Consider the following 22,397-nt stretch of genomic DNA (forward strand, 5'->3'; position numbering starts at 1 on the left):
TCTTCCAGTAGTTCAGGCATCAAACTGGCTTATGCTTTTTATCACAGTGTACAAATGACACGGGCAATTCCTGTTCTAAATCTCAAACATGACCTGATCTTTTTTCTAGAACTCAAGCTCTCAAATATACTTTCTTCAGCTCTAGTGAAGTCACAGATTGTTCTGAATGAAACTTCTTATTGTCCTTTCTTCCTGTTTTTAGAAATTACCCCTGTGTTTTACATATTCTATGACTCATTCTTCTTAGTGTGTTTTTCTAATTAGTTTCCAGTAAATCTGCCAAAGTCAAGATTGTGTAAAAACATTTTTCTTTTACTATCTTCCTCTTTAATGTCATAAATTGCTTGCAAATCTGTAGAATGCTATATTATTCAAATCCCCCTACAATTCAATTTTCAAACTTATGAAATTTCAGTGCTAGTGGGACTTTCTTAGCCCCTTGCTCTTATCTGGATTATGATCTAGTTCAACGATGTTCAAGTCATCTGTTTTGAATTATGTCCCTTTTCGGACAGATATGTAACATCACAAAATTCACATCTACACAGTGGCTTATCCCTCAAAGACTGATTTCTCAATATTTATCCACAGGATAGCTGCACTTACCAAGAATATCCAGAGAATTTCAGAGATCGGCTACTTTCAACCACCCTATGCCAAATTCCTTTCATCCCAATGTGGCAATCTTAGTGTCCTTACCTACAGGTGGAATGGCACAGAAGAGCCAAGACACAGCAAAGCAGCTTTCCTTCCAGGCAAATATTTGTTGTTGTGCTTCTGCAACATTTCTTATGCAATTCTGGTTAGTCATACAAGAGTGGGAAAAAGCAGCCAAACCTTAGCTCTGGCCAATAGCTAAGGGGCAAGTCAGTGCCAGCATGATAAAAGCAACCACAGCTTCACCTCAGCTGTAAATACAAGGGCTGGGACTTTCCCTGAGACTTTGACGGGAAGTTCTTTCATCCCGCGCAGACAGAAAAGGCTTGCAACATCCCCTCACATATTCCTGCCCTGTTCACTCACCCTGGCTTCCTCTAGATAAATACCAGCTGAGCTGTCAGGGTTTCTGTGTCTGCTCCAAGCAGTAGATCCTCTCTGCAGCTCCTGAGGTTTCCCTTGGTGCACACACAGCATCTCACCAGCTGGGAAAGCACTGGCTTGCTTAGGGGGACTGCATCAGGGAGAGTGCACAGGTGAGTTTTACTCAGATGACACAGGTTTCTCTTATTCCTGCAGCTGAGAATGGGGAATGGCTAAACTCTCAACCTGAGAAGTTTAGGTGGGCTTGAAGTTAAAAATTTAAGTCTCTTGATGAAATTTTAGCCCAGCCTTTCTCTCTGCTAGACAAAAAAAAAAAATAAAAACCCACAAAGCCACGCCATGTCTCCTGGATTTTTATTGACATTATACAATATATTTGTAACTAAGAGCTGATGTAAGGAAGAACTGAGAAATAAGAAAGTAATTGTATCTGTAAAGTCAGGACAAACCAGAACTTCAGATTTGTCAGTTAATATTCAGAGAGCTTACATAGCAGATAACAGGCTTATTTAATCTTCCAGAGGTGTTTGTTATAGTTACAGTGAAGAAGGCTTCTGCAAATAAAGATTGGTCAGTGGGGTTTAAATAATGAAACTAGAAAGTGGATTTTCTTTCCTATGCCAGACCCAAAATATTAGTTTGAGTTTTAGAAGCAAGGGCAGGGTGTTGTTTTACCCTGAATTATAAATTATCACTAATAAAAGTTAGAACTAATGATTATTTTTACTTCTGGATTCATATGTGGATTTCAAGTTTCCTCTTTCCATTCAAGCAGCATACCAATTTTAATCCTGTTTAATATTTTATAAGCAAGGGGCTTCAATGCTGCAGAAAGAAATGGATTTTTCTTAAATATTGTCTTATACCAGTTCCACATTATTAATTCAGAGAACATTTGCAGCTGTCAGAACTGTTCTTCAGCTTTGATATAGGAAAATTTCATATCCTCTCTAAATCTGTAACACAAACTGTCACTCAGACTGTAGGCCAATTTTTTCAAGTCTGTTAAGACTTCATAAAATGATGCAATTAGTGGAAGATGAAAATTCTTTTTTAGATGTGGCCTTTCTGAAGCTGCTAGATTTGTTAATAGCAATTATTTAGACTAGCATGAAGTAGCACTGTAATTACATACCAAAATATTGCAATAGTCATTGAGAAATCAAACATCACTGTGTTATCTTCCTCCCTATTGGATTTTTCTGATAAAAATATAGTAGGCACTTTTCATATTTGTACATTTTTAAGCAGATGGTATGTTTTATAATTACCCTAGTTACAGGCAGAAATGATAATCAGATGAAGGGTCTACTTTGTGTTGAGAAATTAGGAACACAGTGTGTAGCCTGCACTAGTAGTTGGTTTAAGAGCAGGAGCTCATTGGGAATCTGCTTCTCTCCACCATGTCTTGTTCGGTGTCTCACACTGCAGAGCAGCTGGGGACATGCAATCTTGGCTGCTCACAGGTGAAACAAAATAATCTCACAGCTAATTGCAGTTAAGCTCACAGGACCAGACCAGAGCTACTCCAAAGTAAAAACCCCATCAGTGTGGGCATTGGGTGTTCCCTATAAACCTAGTCTCTCAAAAATACAGACAGCAACTGAGACGTTCAGGAAGAGTAATTAAAATCTACATATTTAAGGTCTCTTTCACTGCTCCCCAGTCTATTTCTTATTTAAACCTCTTTATTTGGTAACTTCAAGATTTGAGCCAACATTTCTTTGTTTCTCATCTTGGTAGCTGAACTACCAGAGCGGAACTGCAAGATTTTCAATATCTAATTTTTCTGTAGGACTTTTTAGAGGCATTGGCATTTTGACTTTATTTCTATTCTATTCAGATTTTCATGTATATTGACTTTGGGATTCTAAAGCCAGGTTTTGGAAAGAAAATGTAGAGACAGGTATTTAAATGTAACATTTAAATATTTATTGCAGTTCAAATAATGCATGCTCTAAAACAAAATACTGGGGTTTTGTTTCTTTTTTTGACATCACTGTTTAGAACCAGATACTGTCTTCTTTTCAAAAATTTCTCCAATATGTACTCCCCTTAGTGAGAGCACTGTCAATCAAATACTCATTTAATTCACTTACTAGATGTTTGTAGGCAGGACTGTGAGAAGTAGGTGCACTCCCAAATGTCCTGGTGAGCCCTTCCTGAGCTCCCAAGAGCTCTGTCCTGCCATCTGAGGAGGTTTGGGCAGGGTTCTGGGACCATACTGGGTGGCAGCTCGGGTAAGCACTGGTTATACTCGTGCTTGTTGGATACATGGAATAGCTGCCAGCAAAAGCATCCATTAGAGGGCTGACAAAGCTTCCTCCCAACTTCATAGTGACTACTGAGTGCAGCCCTGGACACACCACTGCAAAGGTGTGACTTTTCACACACATTTTATAGCTATTGTGTTTACTTTACTGGACTGTTGAGTGCTGTCTCTGCCGGCAGGGTACCAGAGAAATGCCCAAACTTTGGTGGTAGCACTATGCTGGGGACAGGCTCAGGCTGCCTGGCCTGGGACTGCTCTTCCAATGCTCGGCTGGGCTGCCTTTTTTGTTGCACTGGCAGAGCAACAAAGATAAGCCTGGCTCAGCAGCAAGGCTAGGTCTAACCTTCCACTGGGACATGCAGTTACCTTGCCTGTCTTTGGAAAACATGAGGTTAAGATTAAATCAGGAGTGAGGACAGGTTCTTAGCTATGGATGATTTCCCTACATGTGTTTTTCCCAAGTGGAGCAGCTTCACCAAGACAAATAAGAATGTGCAAAAAAACCACCTCCATAAACAGCACGATATCCCTAAAAAATTGGAATATTAATACATTTGATTTGAGTTCTGAAACATGAACTGCTCCAGAACTTCATATCACTTGGCACTTCAAAGGTGCTCAATTATAATAATCTGCTACAAACTGCTTGATCAATGGTGAAAAGGCTCAGCCATCCAATTCAGACAAGTTACAGCACCTGAGAACTGGGATCAAAGAGTTCTACTGCTGCCTGCCACCTTTAGTGATGCCAACTATGTGAGCAAGTTTCTGGCGGCCTCTAGATAAACAAGCCTTGAGAGCTAAGAAATTAAGTGGAGAAGTTGATTGCCAAAGAGCAAAACACTTTCTGGCATCATTAAAGCAGAAGCTAGTTTGACAAATGATTTCTCTGGGGTGGTCCCATGCTATGATGGCTGTGAGAGAAGGAAATATGTAAAAAGACATGAGTACTCACAAAAAGTGGATAATTATGCAATAATCATAATCGCATAAAATGGTAATTCAATAAAGACAACGGGTTTATTCAGAAAACTCAGTTCCTTATTTTATATTGCATTTCCTTGCTGGATATCAAGAGAGGGTCACCCTGCAGGAGGGAATTATTTTGTCCAATTAGGCAATTACAGAAGCAGCATGACACTTTGTTTCCTACCTCCTGGCACCCTCTTTGCTCTTCAGCTAAGTTTAGTAAAAAGCTTTTCATTTGTCTCTTTTCCAAATACCCACTTTTTCCTTAATTCCTTTTTTTTTTTTTTTTTGTTTATTGCATGTTCTTGACATTTAGAACCAAGAGTGATTTCTGTCTTGCACCCACATTTTTCACAGGGGTAGGAAATGGGGGTAGGTACCAGACCTTTTCATTTGTCTCTTTTCCAAATACCCACTTTTTCCTTCACTCCTTTTTTTTGCTTATTGCACATTCTTGACATGCAGAACTAAGAGTGGCTTCTGCCTCGACCCCAGATATTTTACAGGGGTAGGAAATGGGGGTAGGTACCAGACCCTGACTGAGAGCCAGGAGCAAGCAGAAGACAGAAATCAGGGTGAGTTCTCTCTGAAGGCCACAGCCCCTGTGTAAGAGGGCACAGGCAGCAGGGATTTGTAAGAGATGTTTTGTAAGTGTTCTTGTCCCTCTTGCAGTGGCACAGGATAACTCTGGCTGCCCTGTAAACAAGTTGGTGGCAGTGCTGTGCCCCAAGAGCAGTGCCCCAAGGCAGTACTCTGGCAGATGTCATTTGTACCAACATCTGGGTTGGAGAGAAGCTAATGACTCACTGCTGTGCACACCCATCCCTGCTTGCCAGGCAGGAATCACCAGCAGCAGCTCAGGAATCTGCAAAACCTGGACTGAACTCAAAGGAGGCTTTGGTCCAAAAAAAAAAAGCAAAAAAAACCCCACAAACTCTAGATCTTTCCTTTTCTCAGCATAGGATGCTGCCCTGAATAGCTCTGTTAATTTGTTATTAATTCTGTTGCTGGAGGTTTTTTTCCTATTTTAAAAGCATGTTTCTAAACTCAGGCTTCTCAGCAATTAATTTTCAAAGCCTGTAACTTAAGGTTATTGCTTAAAGATTTTTAAACTCAGTGGCTCAGTAAGAAGAGGGACTTCTTCCATCTTGAGAAGTATTTAAAAGATTGCCTGATAAGAATTTTTCCTTGTTGAAAAGTGCAACAGCATATTATAATATCTATCTCACTCTCTTTTTTTTTCTCCTTTTGTTTTTGGGGTATTTTGGGTTGGTGTGTTTTGGGGGTTTTTTTTGAGGAATAATTTCTTTTGAAAATATCAGTGTTCATTTTGTCCTGGAGGCAGGCATGTCTCTGCAGCTGCCACTCAGATTTGGTGAAATGAGAGAGGAAATTGTTAAAGTCCACATAAAATAAAGAAAGGAAACCAAAAGGAGCAAGTAAATACAATTAGTACACTTCACATCAAGTGAGTAAGGGAACTGATGAAGTTATCCACTGTCTTGGATTGTCCAATAATATGTGTTTAAACCTAGATTAATGAACTTTCTGTAAAATCTGCTTGGCCCCATTCCCTAAATCTTGCAATTCACAATTATTTGTTTTGGCAAGAAAATTTCATATTCATATGCTCTGTTCCTTAAATCTTTCATCATATTGTCACTTCTCAGATTTCTAGGAGTGTAAGACAGCCAAGAGCATTGTCGCTGCACCACTGCAGCCACCTTGCCCTTTCTTTTGTGAAAGGTGAAACAGAACAACTGGGCTTCATTTCCCCACTTGTGCAACCCAGTCCACAAGCAAAAGAACTGCAAATCAAGAATTCATTCGTGTAAATGGGAAAAGAGTCAGGCTTTTCATGATCTCCTAGAGCTCATAATAAATATGTGGCATGAATACATTTTTAGTGTTCGGAAGGTCTGGTTTTGGTAGGTTGCTGGTTTAATTTCAGCTAATTCCAGTTTCACTGCAAGGCACTCATTTCACTGGTTTCACTGTCAGTAAAAGCCTCCCAAATAATATCCTCTCCTCATTCTCCATTACTGTCAAGAGACCACAATGATGTTGGGTGAAAACTCTCTTCCCTCTCTTTTGGTGGCAAAGACATGCATTTGGGTGTGTGTACTTCACAAATTTTTGGGGTGTCCATTACTTTAGCTTGACTTCTGTAGGAAGTGAGAAATCCTCTCACTCATGCAGAGGTATGTGAGCATCTCACATTTATGTGTGTTCCTCAGTCATTTATTACTGATGATTTCAAGCAAATATACCAGAAGGGCAGGGTGCTCACTTCTTCTCATGTTGCATGAAAGAGGGCAGCTGAAGACCCCAGAGATGAGTCCTGAAAAATGAAAGATGATAATGTGACTATACACATCTGAAATACCTAAAATCCACTAGAAGAAATGTTACAGGAGTCATCTCCTGTGATTAGAAACAGTTTCAATCAGTGCCTGTAATCAGCCCAGAAACACAAACCCCTAGGAAGCAGGCTTCATAATTTCTAGTGTTATTTCTCTGTGAGACACAGCTACTTGTTACTGTCTCTAAATGGCAGATTAAAGATGCTCAAGAAAATCACTTCACAGTGAGGGAACACCTCAGCAGGAATCCAAGAGGTGCCTCTCCAGGCCTGGTGGATCTTCAAGCACGGCTTTCAAGACCTCAGAACATCCTCTGGGCCAGCTGGGATAAACACAGTGCCCCTGCACTGCAGGCAGGTCTCTCTCTCCCTCACACTTGATCACTTTCACATGTTTTAAGAAATATTTTAATTCTTCTTGCAGTTGAATAGGCTGGATTAAAGCTTAATACCTGCAAGCCTCAAAATAAAACAACAACCCTGAAGAGACTGAGGAAATTACTCAAGTTATAGCTGTGTATTTACGTGTTTATGGGAGCAGCTGGAGGTAGTGAGATTTCCAGCCCTCTCAGTATTTTGCTATGATTTAGACAACATTAAGCACATCTATTTAGGACTACATTTCATCTGTCTGAAGAGCCTCCAGGCAGTTTTAGTGTACTCCTGATAAAAAGTGAAGATGTGGGAAATGCAATGTCCTCCATAGGAGGATTTATTGTCTCAAAAAGTATTTTTTATCATCTTTGTCATAACCTGGAGCCCAGGATTTTCTGCTGAGAAGAACAGCAGATATTCATCTGCTTAAAAGAAAATTCATGCATAATTTGTTGTAATAGGTTTGTTGGAGCTATTCTGCTGTTTTCTTGATGGGTTTAAGTACTGGATTAATCATGGGACAGTAGTTTAGCCACATACCTTTTAGTTTTAGGTGTATCAAGAAACAGAAAATGCAATTTGTATTTTAGGGCAGATTTGGTTCCACAGATGTCGTCTTGTAAGAAACAGTATTTTTTATACAGTGTCTTTTTTATCTGTCTTTGGGAATAGTAAAATGAAATTTTAAGTAAATGGGATTACCTCAGAGTAGTGCACCTGTCTTTCTGAGGAGAATTTCTAAATCTCATTTCACCTGTTTTCCATATTACAACAGAATTACTGGATATTAAGCATGTGTGAAATACTTCATAAAGTATTCCAAAGATATTTAATGGACCACTATGTATAATTTTACTGTATTAGGGCATTTTTATCTAATATGCACCTTACAAGACAAAGCAGGAGTCTTATTTAGAAAAAGAACCCTGCAGCTGGGGATGAATGCCAGTACATGCAATAAGCATTTAAGATAATTATGAAAATTACCTCTATTTGAGAAAGAAAGTTGAACTTTGAAGAACTTGACAGTATGGGAAACTAAGAATTATCAGAGAAAAAAGTATAAATCCAAATAAACATATGCACCCATTTATTTATTTGGTTCAAGTTCACCATGCCCACCTACAGGTACATGAAATTTAAAGGAAACAATGAGAAACAAAATCCTGATATTAAGTAAATAAAGTAATTTTTTTAAAATAATTCTGGCCATGTCCACTGCCTTCAGCACCTTTGGTCATAAGCAGTGTTCTTTATTGCCACCAACATAAGAACATGCCATTGGGATGGTGTCAAAGCACCATGGTTACCAGGAGTGCTCAACCACCATTGGGAAGGATGCATGTTTATCAGGTAGGGAGGGATTAGGGTTACACAGAGGCATTGGGAGAGCAAACTTGGCTGAACCTGCTTGGTCTGTTCAAAGAGGCATGAGGAAGGACATCAGACAAGGCTTTATTTTCACCATTTCAACATTAAATGCCAACTCGAGATTAGCTCACAGTAGCCCAGCAAAATTGAAATGAATAATCACATCAGGTCCAACAGAGTTCAGGGCTTACCCTCTGTAGTGGTGGTGGGAAGCTCTTCTCAAAATGTTTTGGAAGAGAATACTCTGAACCTCTGTTATTGAAATGAGCTGTCGTGCTCAGCCCTGCCTAAGTGGTTCAAAGCACATAAGCAAGTTCCTGAATCCATGTTAGGAGCTGCATGCTTCCAGGTGTTTCCTGAGTAGAGAGATACAGAACTTTGACTGAAAAAAGCCTGTAGCAGAGGCTTGAGGGCTTATCCATGTGGATGTTGTGTGAGAAAGCTCAGCTGATCTTTGCTGTAATGGAAACAAGAGATACAGAAGGAAAAAGAAAAAAACAAACAAACAAACAAAAAAAACGCAGAAAACAATTAATCATCCGTATTAAAAGAGCAGTGTTGTTATGCTGTAATGTAAGAAGCCATCTTGGTAGCTTAAAATGAGGTCACAGTCTGAACCCAAACTGCTTGTCCCAGATGCCCCAGGTTCACTGCTGTACAAGCAGAGTTAAACATTGCAGGTCAGTGAAACCAAGAGAAGAATTAACTTCTCCATGTAGCAAGGTACTATTAGAGTTCATCTGTGCAATGGACTCTATTTAATAAGCTCCCAACTGTCCATCCAAGTGTCTCTCCATCATTATAGAATAACCCTTTTTAAACATAAAAACCAAGGTTTTTCTGGAGAGGTGGGCCTAGAAGACAGATTTCATATCCAAATTCTACTACAAAGAATCACTGGAATATGCAATCAATACTGTTTTCATGACTTCTGCATAACCCCAGAATATATGAATTCACACATATGAATCTATCCTCAGCATGCTATATTATGAGCAAGATGTATTAAGTCAGAACTTTTATTTGCCTCCAGAATGCTGTACTAGGCAATGACAAGCTGCTCCTGAAAGGCCATTCCATCCCCAACAATTTAATAAGCTCCCAATTGTCCATCCAAGTGTCTTTCCATCATTATAGAATAATAACCCTTTTTAAACATAAAAACCAGGGTTTTCCTGGAGAGGTGAACCTAGAAGTCAGATTTCATATCCAAATTCTACTATAAAGAATCACTGGAATATGCAGTCAATACTGTTATCATGACTTCTGCATAACCCCAGAATGTATGAATTCACACATATGAATCTACCCTCAGCATGCTATATAATGAGCAAGATGTATTAAGTCAGACCTTTTATTTGCCTCCAGAATGCTGTACTAGGCAATGACAAGCTGCTCCTGAAAGGCCATTCCATCCCCAACACTCTTTATTACTTGCACAGAGTAACAGAATCCTTGTTATTTACGTGGAAATAGCAGTAAAAAATAATTCATTTGCATAAAAACAAGGCCTTTTACCCATCATTTTTACAGTTAAAATCACATATTTGTTGTGGTGTATAATCCTTATGTCCATCTTTGGGATTAAGATTCTTACAATGAGTTTAAAAAGAAAAAAAAAAGAGAGAAACATAAATAGACCAGTGCTGTAAATTCTGGCACTAGTTCCTACAGTAGACAACACCATGGCCTACCATAACCTACTTATAAACCTTTCTTTTACATGGCAACAGGTCAAATTTCTTTGGCCTTTTCTGTTCTCATAGTCCTTATATCCTGCTTTGTCTTCTAAGCTTTTCCCTGAATCAAGAGATAAAAGAATATAATCCCAGTAAAAGATTGTGGGGAAAAAGAGGGGGAAATACAGAGGTTCTGTCACAGCTTGGAGCCACCACAGGCAACCAAGAAACATCAAGTGCTCAAAAATGGATTTTTTCCCCAAGCAGAATAACAAGCTAGATCCTGAAGGTGGGAAGGTGGTGTTACACGGGAAGTACAATTTGAGAAGAAAATTAGGTCAGGAGACTAACTGCTTAAAGAAACTCTGTTAAAAGCAGACATAAAGATTGCAATGCAGAGCAGGGACTGCCATGAGAGAGCCATGTGGCTGGAGCTGTCAGTTCTTCAAAACTTCAAATTCAAACAACACACAAACCAAAAGCTATGGACAAGCACAGAATTGTGCCAATATGTTGGTATGATTTGAAAAGCCACGGCACAAAAAGAAATATAATTAGTAAGGTACATATAGAATAACAAAAAGTTTCTTTTAAAAACATAAACTGTTAAAGAAAAATCAAGGAGAGAATTGATCGACACTCAGCTGAGAGAAACTATTGACTAATGACTCCAAGAAAGGCAGCTCTGTAATGGCTATTTTGCTTTTGTTCACTGGAAGGGTCAACCATGACAGAAGGGTTTACATCAGGAGTGAAGAGCTGGAAATACTTGCTAAATGACAGAAAAATGAGATTAGGCCATGCTTATGTGAGTTAAATGACCTGAGATCAGTGAGGCTGATGGAATTCATCTCACACCACTTAGGTGATAACGGAAGCATTTCCACGGTTGTAAATACTGTCTTTAAGAATTGTGTGGAAGAGGTAAAGTTTTGAAAGACTGGAAAGGTAATAACAGCTATTTTTAAATGTACAACAAAAGAGGAGGTGCAGAATTATGGCCCTTTTAAATAATCCGTTTAAATACAATTCTCAAACAAATAGAGGAAACACATAGAAAATAAGAAAGAAACAGATGACAGGCACATGGATTAATCAAGAACAAGATATTCCAAACCAATCCCATTATTTCTTATAAAGGGTAACAGGCCTTGTGAATCACAGAAGTGATACAACTTGACATGAGCAAATTTTTCAGTATGGTAAATGTTAGGAAAAAATGGCAAAAGCAAACTAAAAAAATGTAGTTTAGATTAAACTAATACAAGGTAGGGTTCTGTGGAACTAGCAAAAGAAACACTTTTCAGTCTTTCAGTTAACCATTGTCAAAATAGAAGACTGCATTTACTGCAGATATACAAGGGGGTTCTCCTGGCAAAACTCCTATTCCTTTCATTAAATGGCATCAATGCCAGAATAGACATTCTACTCATTAAAGCTGACAATCTGACAAAGTTGAAAAGGACTGCAAGCAAGTTAGAGGACAGCCTGGAAATCAGAATGATCTTGACAAATTGAAGCTACAATTTGAAAAAATATGGTACTATTCAACAGGGAAAAGTGCACGATACAGCTCTGAAAACACTACAGAAATCAAGGATGGAGCAAGAGGCGTGGGAGAATTAAAGGACTGGGTGTAAGAGGATGCATTTGCATTGGTATTTCAGTTCTGCTCAGATGTAGAAGCAGGTCATCACTTTCAAGCTTTGCTTTAGACTACAGGGTTATCTTGGAACACAGGAAACTAGATTCCTTACCACAAAAGGTGAGCCAGAAGAGATGTTTTAGGTGGACCCAAATGCATTCAGCTACTAGTGGGCATGCAGACTGCAGTGCTCAACTAAAGTTAATCCAAGGTGGAAATCTGACACCCGCATGGTGTGCAAATCTTGAGCTCAGCACCAGGTGTTGCACTCCACATCTTGGGCCCTGTTGCCACACACCCCTTGTTAAAGCACTCATCACCTCAATGCATCACAAGCTGACTGACTATTGAATCACCTGGGCTGTGAATGAGACAAATGTGACAGCAGGATTACATATGGACTGTAAGGCAACTAAAGCAATCCTTTTCTGTCTGGTAAGACCTCTGTGAGAGTACTGCAGTCAGCACCACACTTTTAATTAACAGTTGGAGCAGTTTAGCCTAGAAACATCAGAAGAAAGCCATGAGAAAGATCACTACTCACAGAAACACAAGTTGCAGGAAAGATGTGGGACTGTTTTATTTCTAGAAGAAAAGGGTGAGAGAGTAACAGCTTTCATGTCCAACAAAGGCTGCTGCAAAGAGGGGATAAACTGACACCTTTGACTGCTGTGTCTACTGTGGGGAAGGCAATACAGATTGCTCATACAAAAATTTGCCAAATAAAATGGCTGAGAAGGCAGTAAGCAAGGAGCTTCAGCATCCACAACACAGGAAGGTTTCACAAACAGGCGAGACAAGTATTTATCAGACTTGGTTTAAATGCAGTAGGGAGAACCTCTTAAGACTACAACCAGAGCAATTTTTTGTTCCTTTTTTGAATTAAAATCATAAAATTACTATTTCCTGCTCCTTGCATCTTGTCTTTCTAACTTTTGAATCATTCCACTGATCTTCCATATGCATTTCATGTTACATCTTTCTGATATTCCATTATCCATCCCATTTCCACTTTTCCATTTTGGCATTCTACTTCATCCGTGGTATTGCTTCTACTAGCATATCCCTCCTTTTACCCATGTGCAAAGCAATCTGCCTGACTTAATTCCATTTCCTACATAATCAAGTATTTGAATATAACTGCTTAACTAGACATTGTACTTTCCCCTTTCCCATTGTTCACTTCCCCCTAGTGTTTATGCAATGGGGAAAAATGACAGTGTTGCAGGTGACTTCTTTTTTTTTCAGCATCTCCTTTTACCTTTACTGATGTAGAAAACTCAGAGATTACCACCATTTTCCTTAAAATAGGATAACTCAGTGTAGAAGAATGCAACAATAATGCAGAGGAGAAAGGACAGAGCTAATTATTGCAGAAGTTTACACAGATTATCTTTCAAATAACAAAAGGCATTACTAGTGCTCTAATGTTATGAGGATGGATATAAGGAAAAATATTATGTATGCATACAAATCTCTATGGCTTTTTCTCAGATAATATACAGCTGCATATGTAAAAGAACAGATAATGATTATTGCATGTTCCTTTGTTGGTATTTCTGCTTTCCTCTGGTGCTTTGAAAGCACCCAGCATAACCCATGGGCATGGAGCAGAGCTCCACTGCCACCAGCTGCTGAGTGACAGCCCAGTGTCAGCCTTTGGGCTGAGCTGCCAGTTACCAAAAAACCCTTGTGTCCCTTGTGATATATTTCTGCTTCCCATCTCTCACGCTGATACACACAGTAAAACACCTCGTTCTATAGAAAATTACTGTCTTCTTAGATTCCAGCTACTGCTATCATCAATCTGAGAGTCCAATTTCCTTCTTTTGGCTTTAAAACCACACAGTTGCTGGTGGTTTTAAATGAGATGCTGCATTTTCTTCAAACACAGGCAGCAGTGCCAGGATGTGCCTATACACTTTCTATATGCTCATATCCTACTGCCTGAATTAACCTCCAGACATTCACTGCCAAGCCTACAACCTTATTTTGGTTCAGTTAGAGCCAGCTGACACAAAGACATGTCGAAAGCAAGAAAAAGAAGGGTTCTATGGAGAAAATTAACTTAATTTCTATATTTTTTAGAAGAAGGCATGCAGAAGACCTGGAATTTAAAAGTCAACTTGCTTTGTCTTACATGTGATTTTCAGAAGTAACAGATGCACTATCAGTTTTACAATATAATCAATTTGTTAAAAAATTCATTGGTGAATAGTTTATTTCTAATATATAATTTATGCTTTTATAACAGCTACGGGCATCCTTATTTTCTCTTACAAAGAAAAGGTGAATTCTGCTCAATTTATTCAAGCAAATTGTCTCTCTTGTTAAAAAATGGTATTAGGCTATTATTAGACCACAAGTACTAAAGAAAACCTTAGCTCTCTTCAGCTTTCTATGCCTTTTACATTCCCTTTACGTCTTAGATAGCACTTCAAGAAACCATATTTTGGGAAAAAAAAAAACCCAAACAAACATTTCTTCCATTATTTTTTTCTTTTCATTTCCCTCTTTTTTTCTTCTCTGGCAAAACAAGTTCAGTGTTCACTAGTAAACGAGGTGTTCAGCATAAGTGAACAATGGAAGTACTTTATAGACTTATTTCTCGCTAGTGGATCCATTTCTATGTTAAATATGTTTATAAGCTCAAACAAAACATAATTCCACTGATCTACCAAATACAATACTTGATATCATTTGTCTGAGTTTTGGTTTTTTCCATCCTTAGTTTGGAGAGGAGAATGAATTGAACAGTTCACTCAGCAAAAACTTGAGATTTCTTGAAGACAAATACAGATGCTTTCAAATGGATGATTGCATGTTACAAAGAAGTTTTACTTTTTATTTTAGATAGGAGACTACTTCGTTAAAAAATAAAATTAAAGACAGAGAGTTGAGTCTTGTTAGGTACTGAGTTGGACCATTTCTTTATATTACATAAACAACCCTTTGTTCTTTTTGAAATACAGACTACAGAAAGGAATTTCATAGCTTTAGTCACTTTAGAGCCTCGTGGGACATTAATAAAACCCTCAGAGAATGATTTTCAAATATGTCAAAGGACCTTGTGACTTTAAGCATGTGTCAGGGCACACAAATATGCAAGACACATTCAGATGGATCCCTTTGAGGTTCTATTTGCATGCTCAGTGTACTACTTGTCAAAGTACATGGAGTCCAGCTGCAGAGAGCCAGGGTTAACCCCCTGCTGCACTGCAAAGCCTCCCGTGGGACCTGTCTGAGCCACACAGATCCTCCAGCACACAGTCCTCAGCCCTTCTCTGCCTGAATCCTCACCTTCCCCAATGACCAGAAGCAGCTGCCTTGGCACCTCTCTAAATCAGGGCTCCCCCAGCTCAGTGCAAGAGTGCAGCTGGGCCAGCACTGAGGCCGGCTGAGGGCTACATAGCTACATATAGAAGTAGTCCAAAAAAAAATATCTTCACATATGATTCTCAGAATAAGAATTTATGTGTCTATTTTGCTAGCAAATCTTGCACCCTACAGCATAGGCCACAGCTGTTTGCATCCTTGACTCACAGCTCTTATCCCTAAGTCATGGCAGGTAGGGGGAAGCTGAGACTTGATTTTTTTCATTCAACAAACAAATGCAAGGTTTGGGTCAAATAATTTACACTCATGTCAGATTTTTTAAAAGCAAAAACTGTTCTGGCTAGAGGAAAATACAAAAGAAAGTGGAAAACATCATCTCGGTGTTTTAAAAGGCAGTATGTATAAATTGCAGCATTCTGAATGGTGCTTCACAGAAGAATGTAAGCAAAGGGTCATCATAAACAACAGGAGCAAAGAAGTTGTTTTCATTTCATGCATTTATTTTCTTTACAATTTCACCCACGAATTGTAAAACCTGTTGTTCCCACAGCTCTTATTAGGACAGTTAGTTATGAGGCAGTTTAAGATTTGAATTGGGGCCCCTGCAAATTAAATTGCTGCTCTTAAGTACCAAATTGATGGACAGTCCAAGAGACGGGTCAGACGAGTCTGTCTGGTTGACAGACCCTGAGACCAGGGTCTCCTGTTGGATTTCTTAGGTGTTCTGCTCTGATTCCACCTTTTGCTAAGGGAGAACAGCGTGTGGACCTACTGCAAGACCTATGGAACAAACCTTTCTGATTCTGTATTTGTATCATGGGTCTCACTCTGCAAGTACAGAGTGAACACACTGCCATTGCATGGATAATACATTAAAGACTTTGAAGTTGCCAGGTACAGTGATAAAGGAAGAGATATAAAACCTCAAAGAGAATTTCACTATGAGTAAAATATAAATATCAAAAATCTATTTTCAACATGAAATTTTCAAGTCCACTGTCCAAATGCTTCATGGAACATTCTTCAGGAAATTGAAGAACAATAATAAAACAAACTGGCACTGACTATTTGCATGAAGGAAATACTGAGAACAACAGATAGGTTTATAGCTACATTTTATAATAACCCTTCATAAAGTATTTTGAAAAATACCTTCCAGGTTCTAATCTGATTAGAAACAGACTCCTCCTCGATGTTTTCCTATAGCATAAATAAGCAGCAATTACTCTGAAAAGTATGCTACACTTGCTCTCTGAGCTCCTGTGTCTTTTCCTCCTATTTTCTCTCTGAGAGAGGAAAACTGAAACAATTCAGCTGGATGTTAAAATCTATAAAATGGATGGAAAAGAGAGTGCTATAAGACATGGAGGACTGAATGCTCAGAATGGTATTTTAAAAACTGTACATAAATCTTCTGAGAGTGTGTATTCAAAAGAGGGTGCAGGATTCATATTAAAGGACTAGAAGAGGCTAAGGTGTCTATTTTGTACATCCAGAGTGAATACAAACCTTTTATTTCCAAGAGATTAATGTTTTGCCTAGTTTGTTTCAATTACTTGGTTTTTTTAACAGATGAATAAAAATTCTTCCAACACCATGGCTTTGGCTCCTCATACTTCTAACAAAAGAGAGACAGTGTGCATATTTGGAACTGGAGATTTTGGACGAGCTCTGGGGCATAAGATGATCCAGTCTGGCTACCCAGTGGTGTATGGAAGCCGAAGCACGCAGATATCCAACCTGATTCCCAAGGATGCAGAGGTGTTGGGCCACGCAGAGGCAGCGCAGAAAGCTGCCATCATCATTATAGCAATCCAGAGGCAGCATTACAACTTCCTCACACCACTAGCAGAGGTTCTCCGTGGAAAAGTCTTGGTGGACATAAGCAACAACTTGAAGCTAAACCAGTATCCTGAATCGAACGCGGAGTACCTGGCTCAGCTGCTGCCTGGCAGTAAGGTTGTGAAAGCCTTTAACACCGTGTCAGCCTGGGCCTTGCAGTCGGGCACGCTGGATGCAAGCCGGCAGGTAAGGCTGAGCAACGGGGACTTCCACAGCTACACATCACATGGCTTCTTCCCAGCCACACAAAACACACCCAGGACAGCGGAATTAGGCAGAGTTGAGATGGTGTTTTCAATATAATCTTCCATTTCAAACTAAATGTGAGCTAAAATTTACTTTGGATTTTTAATATGGCTTAACAGTGAATATAAGAGCTTGCCTCTGAACTCAGAAAGATGTTTAGAGACACCAGAGAAGTAAGAGAAGAAAGACAGCAGAGCTACAACAAATCAGGAGTGTTACATCAGTTGGTCATCAGAGGAGTAAAGTTAAACAGAAATGAGGAGGAGGAATTTTCACAGCAAGAGTAAAATTAAGAAAGCAAAACAAGGGAGACAAGGGATGTGATAGGGCAATGAGTACTGGCAAAAGAAGTATGCTGAAAGGTGAATAAATAAATAAAGTTTTTTAAATCATCGTCACCTAAGTTTAACACAGCATCAGTGCGTGCAAACTGTTTTAACCACCTCCTCAACCACAGGCCAGCATGCACAGAGCTGGTCATAGGAAGCAGATAAATCATTTATTATGGCCCTGTTTTCTGTCACTTGAAAGGATAGTGCTCTTGTACAACATGAAATCATCCAGCTACTCAAACCATTGCTAACTTTGTTCTCTGCTGCCAGATAAATGGTTTTGGCTAAACACCGAAGGGCTTCCAAGCCTAGGTTCTATAAACCTTCACCATCTCAACAAAAGCAGAAATTTCCCCCTTTCTCCCAGTTCCAAAAGCACTATATTATCTTATGCATCACAGAAAAGATGATTTCTTCACTATTTTACTAGATCCGGAAAGAACTAATATTTACTTTTGTGACAGGCAAATAAGATCTCTATCCTCACTTCCTTGGAGTATTTATGGACCACTATAGCAGCAACTGAAAATTTTGCTCTTACTTACAGCTATTGAAAATTTTGCTTCAATTTAGTCCTATAAAATCTTGTGCTTACAAACTACTTGCAGATCTTCAGAAAAGCGTGTCAAGTCTTCCACTCAAAGACCTATACTAAGCCTGGTATACATTATTCTTTCCAAATATAAAATTTTGCCACTTGAAACAATCTTCTTCCCTAAAGTAAAGAATTATATTCAAAGTTCTTTGACTTATTTGCCAAAAGTACCTATAGGTACTTTTTGCCTATATTAATTAAGGTCAGCAGTAAACCAAGTAAGCAAAGCAGCAGCCTAGGAAGCTTGTGCTTACTGTCCATATCCAGGCAAGATGGCAGTAGAGAAAGTCACAAAAACTCTGTAAAAAAATAAACTTCTGTTTGTTTTTGTCTGCAGGTGTTTGTCTGTGGAGATGATGTGGAAGCTAAACAAATGGTCATGAATATTGTTCGTGCACTGGGTCTCACTCCACTAGATAAGGGATCCCTCTTGGCTGCTCAGGAAGTAGAAAATTACCCTCTGCAACTCTTTCCAATGTGGAAGTTTCCCATCTTTTTGTCCCTTGGCCTAACTGCATTCTTCCTCTTGTACTGTGTGGCTCTTGATATAATTTACACTTATATTTATGAAAAGAATGACTTTTCATTTTTTATTGCAATTACCATTCCAAATCGGGTCTGCCCTGTAATGGCACTCATCCTTCTTGCCTTGGTGTATCTGCCTGGTATATTTGCTGCAATTATTCAGTTATACAGAGGTACCAAGTACCGCCGTTTTCCAGACTGGCTGGACAAATGGATGCTGTGCAGGAAACAGCTTGGTCTAATAGCCTTGGCATTTGCTTCCCTGCATGCTGTGTTCACTCTTGTTACTCCATTGCGTGCCTTCGCAAGTTGGAGAACCGGCAAAAGAATCATCTCCCAGGTAAGTTTTGTTCCCTGCTCTAAGTCTTCCTTTCTTCTGGCCCTGTTACAATAATACCATCTACCTGGAGCTCCAGAAATCCATGTGGACAGTCCAATGTTCTTTAAAATAGAGTAATATTCCTAGCTTTTCTTTCTTTTAGACATTGATATATCTACATTTTGTTGATATTATGTTGAGCTGAGGGGATTTCTGGCCTCAGCCTTCCTCCTAGATAGTTGACATATTAATAAAATAATCAGGGAAAATGTAAACACTATTTCTTCATATACCTTCAGGAATATAATATATTATGACCTTCTGATCTTAATTAACAAAGGATCACATATCTCTCTTCAACAGATCTACTGAACAGTAAAATATGTACTTCAAATGCAGTTACATGTAATATAATTCCTCTCCTGTTTTTTGAGCAGGCATTCAAAGCAAATCTCTGATGATCAGAGAGTTAATGTATAACATTTGTCTCCTACTTACCTGTAAAGAAACTTTTTCTTCTTATTGGTGCTAAAACTGCTATCACTAAAATACACCTGGTCTTCTTTTCTTCAGGTACTAAACAATAAAACAGAACCACTCGACCACACTAATGCCTGGCTTAGTGACTCTTATTTGGCTTTGGGAATTTTAGGATTTTTTTTATTTGTTCTTCTGGGAATAACTTCCTTGCCTTCAGTCAGCAACAATGTCAACTGGCGAGAATTTAGATTTGTTCAGGTAAGAAGACCATCTCTAAAAAACCTTCTTCTAAAAACACCTCCTTCCTATATGAATAGTGGCCATGGGCAGGTTTACTAGAGACTTATGGATCTCCTCCATTATTATCTCAAAATGTGCATTATCCACCATCACACCGTGAAAAAAACATCTACATGGCCATACAGTTGTAAAAACTCACAACTGCTCTGATGGCTGCTTATGGTACAACTGGGATTACTGCATTAACAAGTGAAAGCTGGGAAGATGTGAGCTCAGAAATAAAAAACAGAAAACTGACTTTGACATCAAATTCCACAATTGTACTAAGTGACAAAATAATTTAGCCATTTTATTGGGTTAATTTTTTTTTGTTCACAAGATAATTCAGTAAAATGGATCTGAAAATTACTTTATAACTCAAATCTTCTCAATGCCAAGCATCTAAAGAGAATCTGCAATTTCTGCAGACTGTAAAAACTGCTGTGACTATAAACAGGCTGCCCTTGGTAACACTATAATCTCAGCTCTCCATTTGGAGGAAGTTCGGTGCAAGCTGCCGTGCCTCTGCAGGAGCTGGGCTGGAGGGGAGGGGAGGAAAGAGAAGGGGAAATTACTATCAATGAATGTTTTATCAAGGCAAGAAACTTGCGCAGTATGATACTTCTGGATGGATTAGCACTAGAGCATAAAAAAATCTTTAATCTCTCCACTGAATGTCAGCGTTTTCTCTGCTTTTTCACAAATATGACAGCCACTAGGCAGTATGTGTGAGCTAGGAAAAGTGATAAGGGATATTGATGGAGAAAGAACCAACCTATTTAATCTATATCCATTTTAATTGATTTTAAAAAAAATAATAAGAGCCTTTATGCTATATAAAACAGTTTCATTTCACCAGTAACCAAGTTGGCACAAATCTTACTGTGTCCTTAAATTTGCATTTGTTCTGGTTTAATTTACTGTTTTAACTTCCATTTCTTTCCCTTTTTTTCCTTCCTTCTCCTTTAGTCCAAACTGGGATATCTGGCACTGATTTTGTGCACTGCACACACACTGGTTTATGGTGGAAAATGGTTCCTGAGCCCATCAACATACAAGTGGTATCTTCCAGACATCTATATGCTTTCTCTCATTGTTCCATGTGCTGTACTGGTTGTCAAATTTGTGCTGATATTTCCTTGTGTAGACAAACCACTCACACAAATTCGGCAGGGCTGGGAGAGAAATCCCAAATACTCAGAACAGTCAAATTACATTATCAACAAGTCTGCTGTATAATTAGACAACACTGTATTATTTAAAAAAAAAATATTATGAGGGCACATAAAAATGAAGTCTTAAGCCTACTCTATCTGGAAGGGGAGAGAAAAAGTGAAAACTTGGCCAGGCTCTGTATAAAACAAAGCCACCCCAATGACAAGCTTTAAATACAAATGAGGCCACTGAGTTTCTGCACCCCGGGCATGCTTTCACGCAGTTGCAGACTCTCTATTTTGCTTTGTTTATTTCCCCTTGCCTATTTAGTCACCATTCTAAGAAGGATACGTGAGAAGTAGGTGGTGTTCCATGTCCCTCTTCTGTTGTCCTGAACTCCTCCAGAGCTGAGCAGAATCACAGAAACCTTTGGTGTTAGACAGTGTTTGCTCCTCTTTCTTATCCTGCCCATCAGGACTCAGCTCTACGTGCAGCTACACATATCCACAGAGATCCATATGCACACCTGCATGAGTTTCCACACATTTCCCTGTTTCTAACCCCAGAAGCCACCAGCACCAACAAAACGGATGCATGATGGATGCTAGCTAAGGAACAGAGCTTTGCCTCCTAGCATTGTTTATCCTCCATTAATATCTGATCCAAGGAGAGAGCTATGTTGATGCCTTAGAGATAGTTGAGTAAGATTTGTTTGGTTTGTATACAGGAACCCTGATGTTCAAAGTGTGTGGGTCAAGGACTGCTGAATCATTGCTTGTACTGCTCTACCAGATACTCAGGGGCAAGGGGAAGGAGTAGAGATCAAAATGGCAGAGATGTGAGAAATGCTTACAAGCCTCAGCTTTTCAAGTATAGGCAAAAAATTATTTGTGATTTTTTTTTTTTTTTTGGTGTAAGCAGTGAGTTGTAAGAAAATAAACTGGAGAAAAATCCTTTTATTTGAGGAGTTATATGTAATAGTCATATCTCATGAAGATAATACTGTTGATTTAAAAAAAAATCATTGTATGTAATATTACAGAAATTCTATGAAAATACACGTTTTAAAGACAATAAAGATGATTTTTTTTTTTACACTATTGAGCTCTGTTATATTTTTGGGAACCTGTTCTACTAAGATGCAGCTGCTGGTGTGCTCAGTTGCACAAAGGTGTTGGGAAGCCTTGGAACAAATACTAAAATAGGATCCTGTCTTCAGCCAGCTGCCTGGACTTGTCTTCCCCCACCTTTGTTTGCTTTTTGGATGCTCACATAAGCAGATCTTTGCTTAGTCGTCCAAGTAGGCTGAGGATGTTGGGGAAAAACAGGTTCCAGCTGGGATGGTGACTTCCTGTTAAATTGCAAACAGAAGATCCAACAGTCTCTTTTGGACTGGAGAATAAAGAAAAGAAAAAAATTTGCTGGCTTTATAGGAAGAAAATTGCTTACTATTTTTTACCTCTCTGCTGCTCTCCCTGTCCATACAAAGAACACTCACATACATGAAAGTATAAGCATGCTATGTAGTATAGCTAGCTGTGCTTTCAAACTAGCATCATCAAGTAGTTTTAAAA

At 38.9% G+C, this 22,397-nt stretch overlaps 1 protein-coding gene across 2 annotated transcripts; it reads left to right on the forward strand.

Annotated features, from left to right (window-relative positions):
* Positions 1 to 1,029: 1,029 nt before the first annotated feature.
* On the forward strand, positions 1,030 to 21,833 carry STEAP4 (STEAP4 metalloreductase). Of its 2 annotated transcripts, XM_039709647.1 has the most exons (6): positions 1,030 to 1,193; positions 4,789 to 4,857; positions 16,623 to 17,078; positions 18,403 to 18,930; positions 19,483 to 19,647; positions 20,638 to 21,833. In XM_039709647.1, exons 3-6 carry the CDS (start codon positions 16,623 to 16,625, stop codon positions 20,905 to 20,907), a joined length of 1,419 nt encoding a protein of 472 aa, XP_039565581.1. In that variant the 5' UTR covers positions 1,030 to 1,193; positions 4,789 to 4,857; the 3' UTR covers positions 20,908 to 21,833. The 2 variants fall into 2 exon arrangements, with proteins under 2 accessions (XP_039565581.1, XP_039565570.1); XM_039709636.1 differs by lacking the exon at positions 4,789 to 4,857.
* Positions 21,834 to 22,397: the final 564 nt, after the last annotated feature.

Source organism: Passer montanus, unplaced genomic scaffold, assembly GCF_014805655.1.
Source record: "Passer montanus isolate IOZ18808 unplaced genomic scaffold, ASM1480565v1 scaffold10, whole genome shotgun sequence".
NCBI lineage: Eukaryota > Metazoa > Chordata > Aves > Passeriformes > Passeridae > Passer > Passer montanus.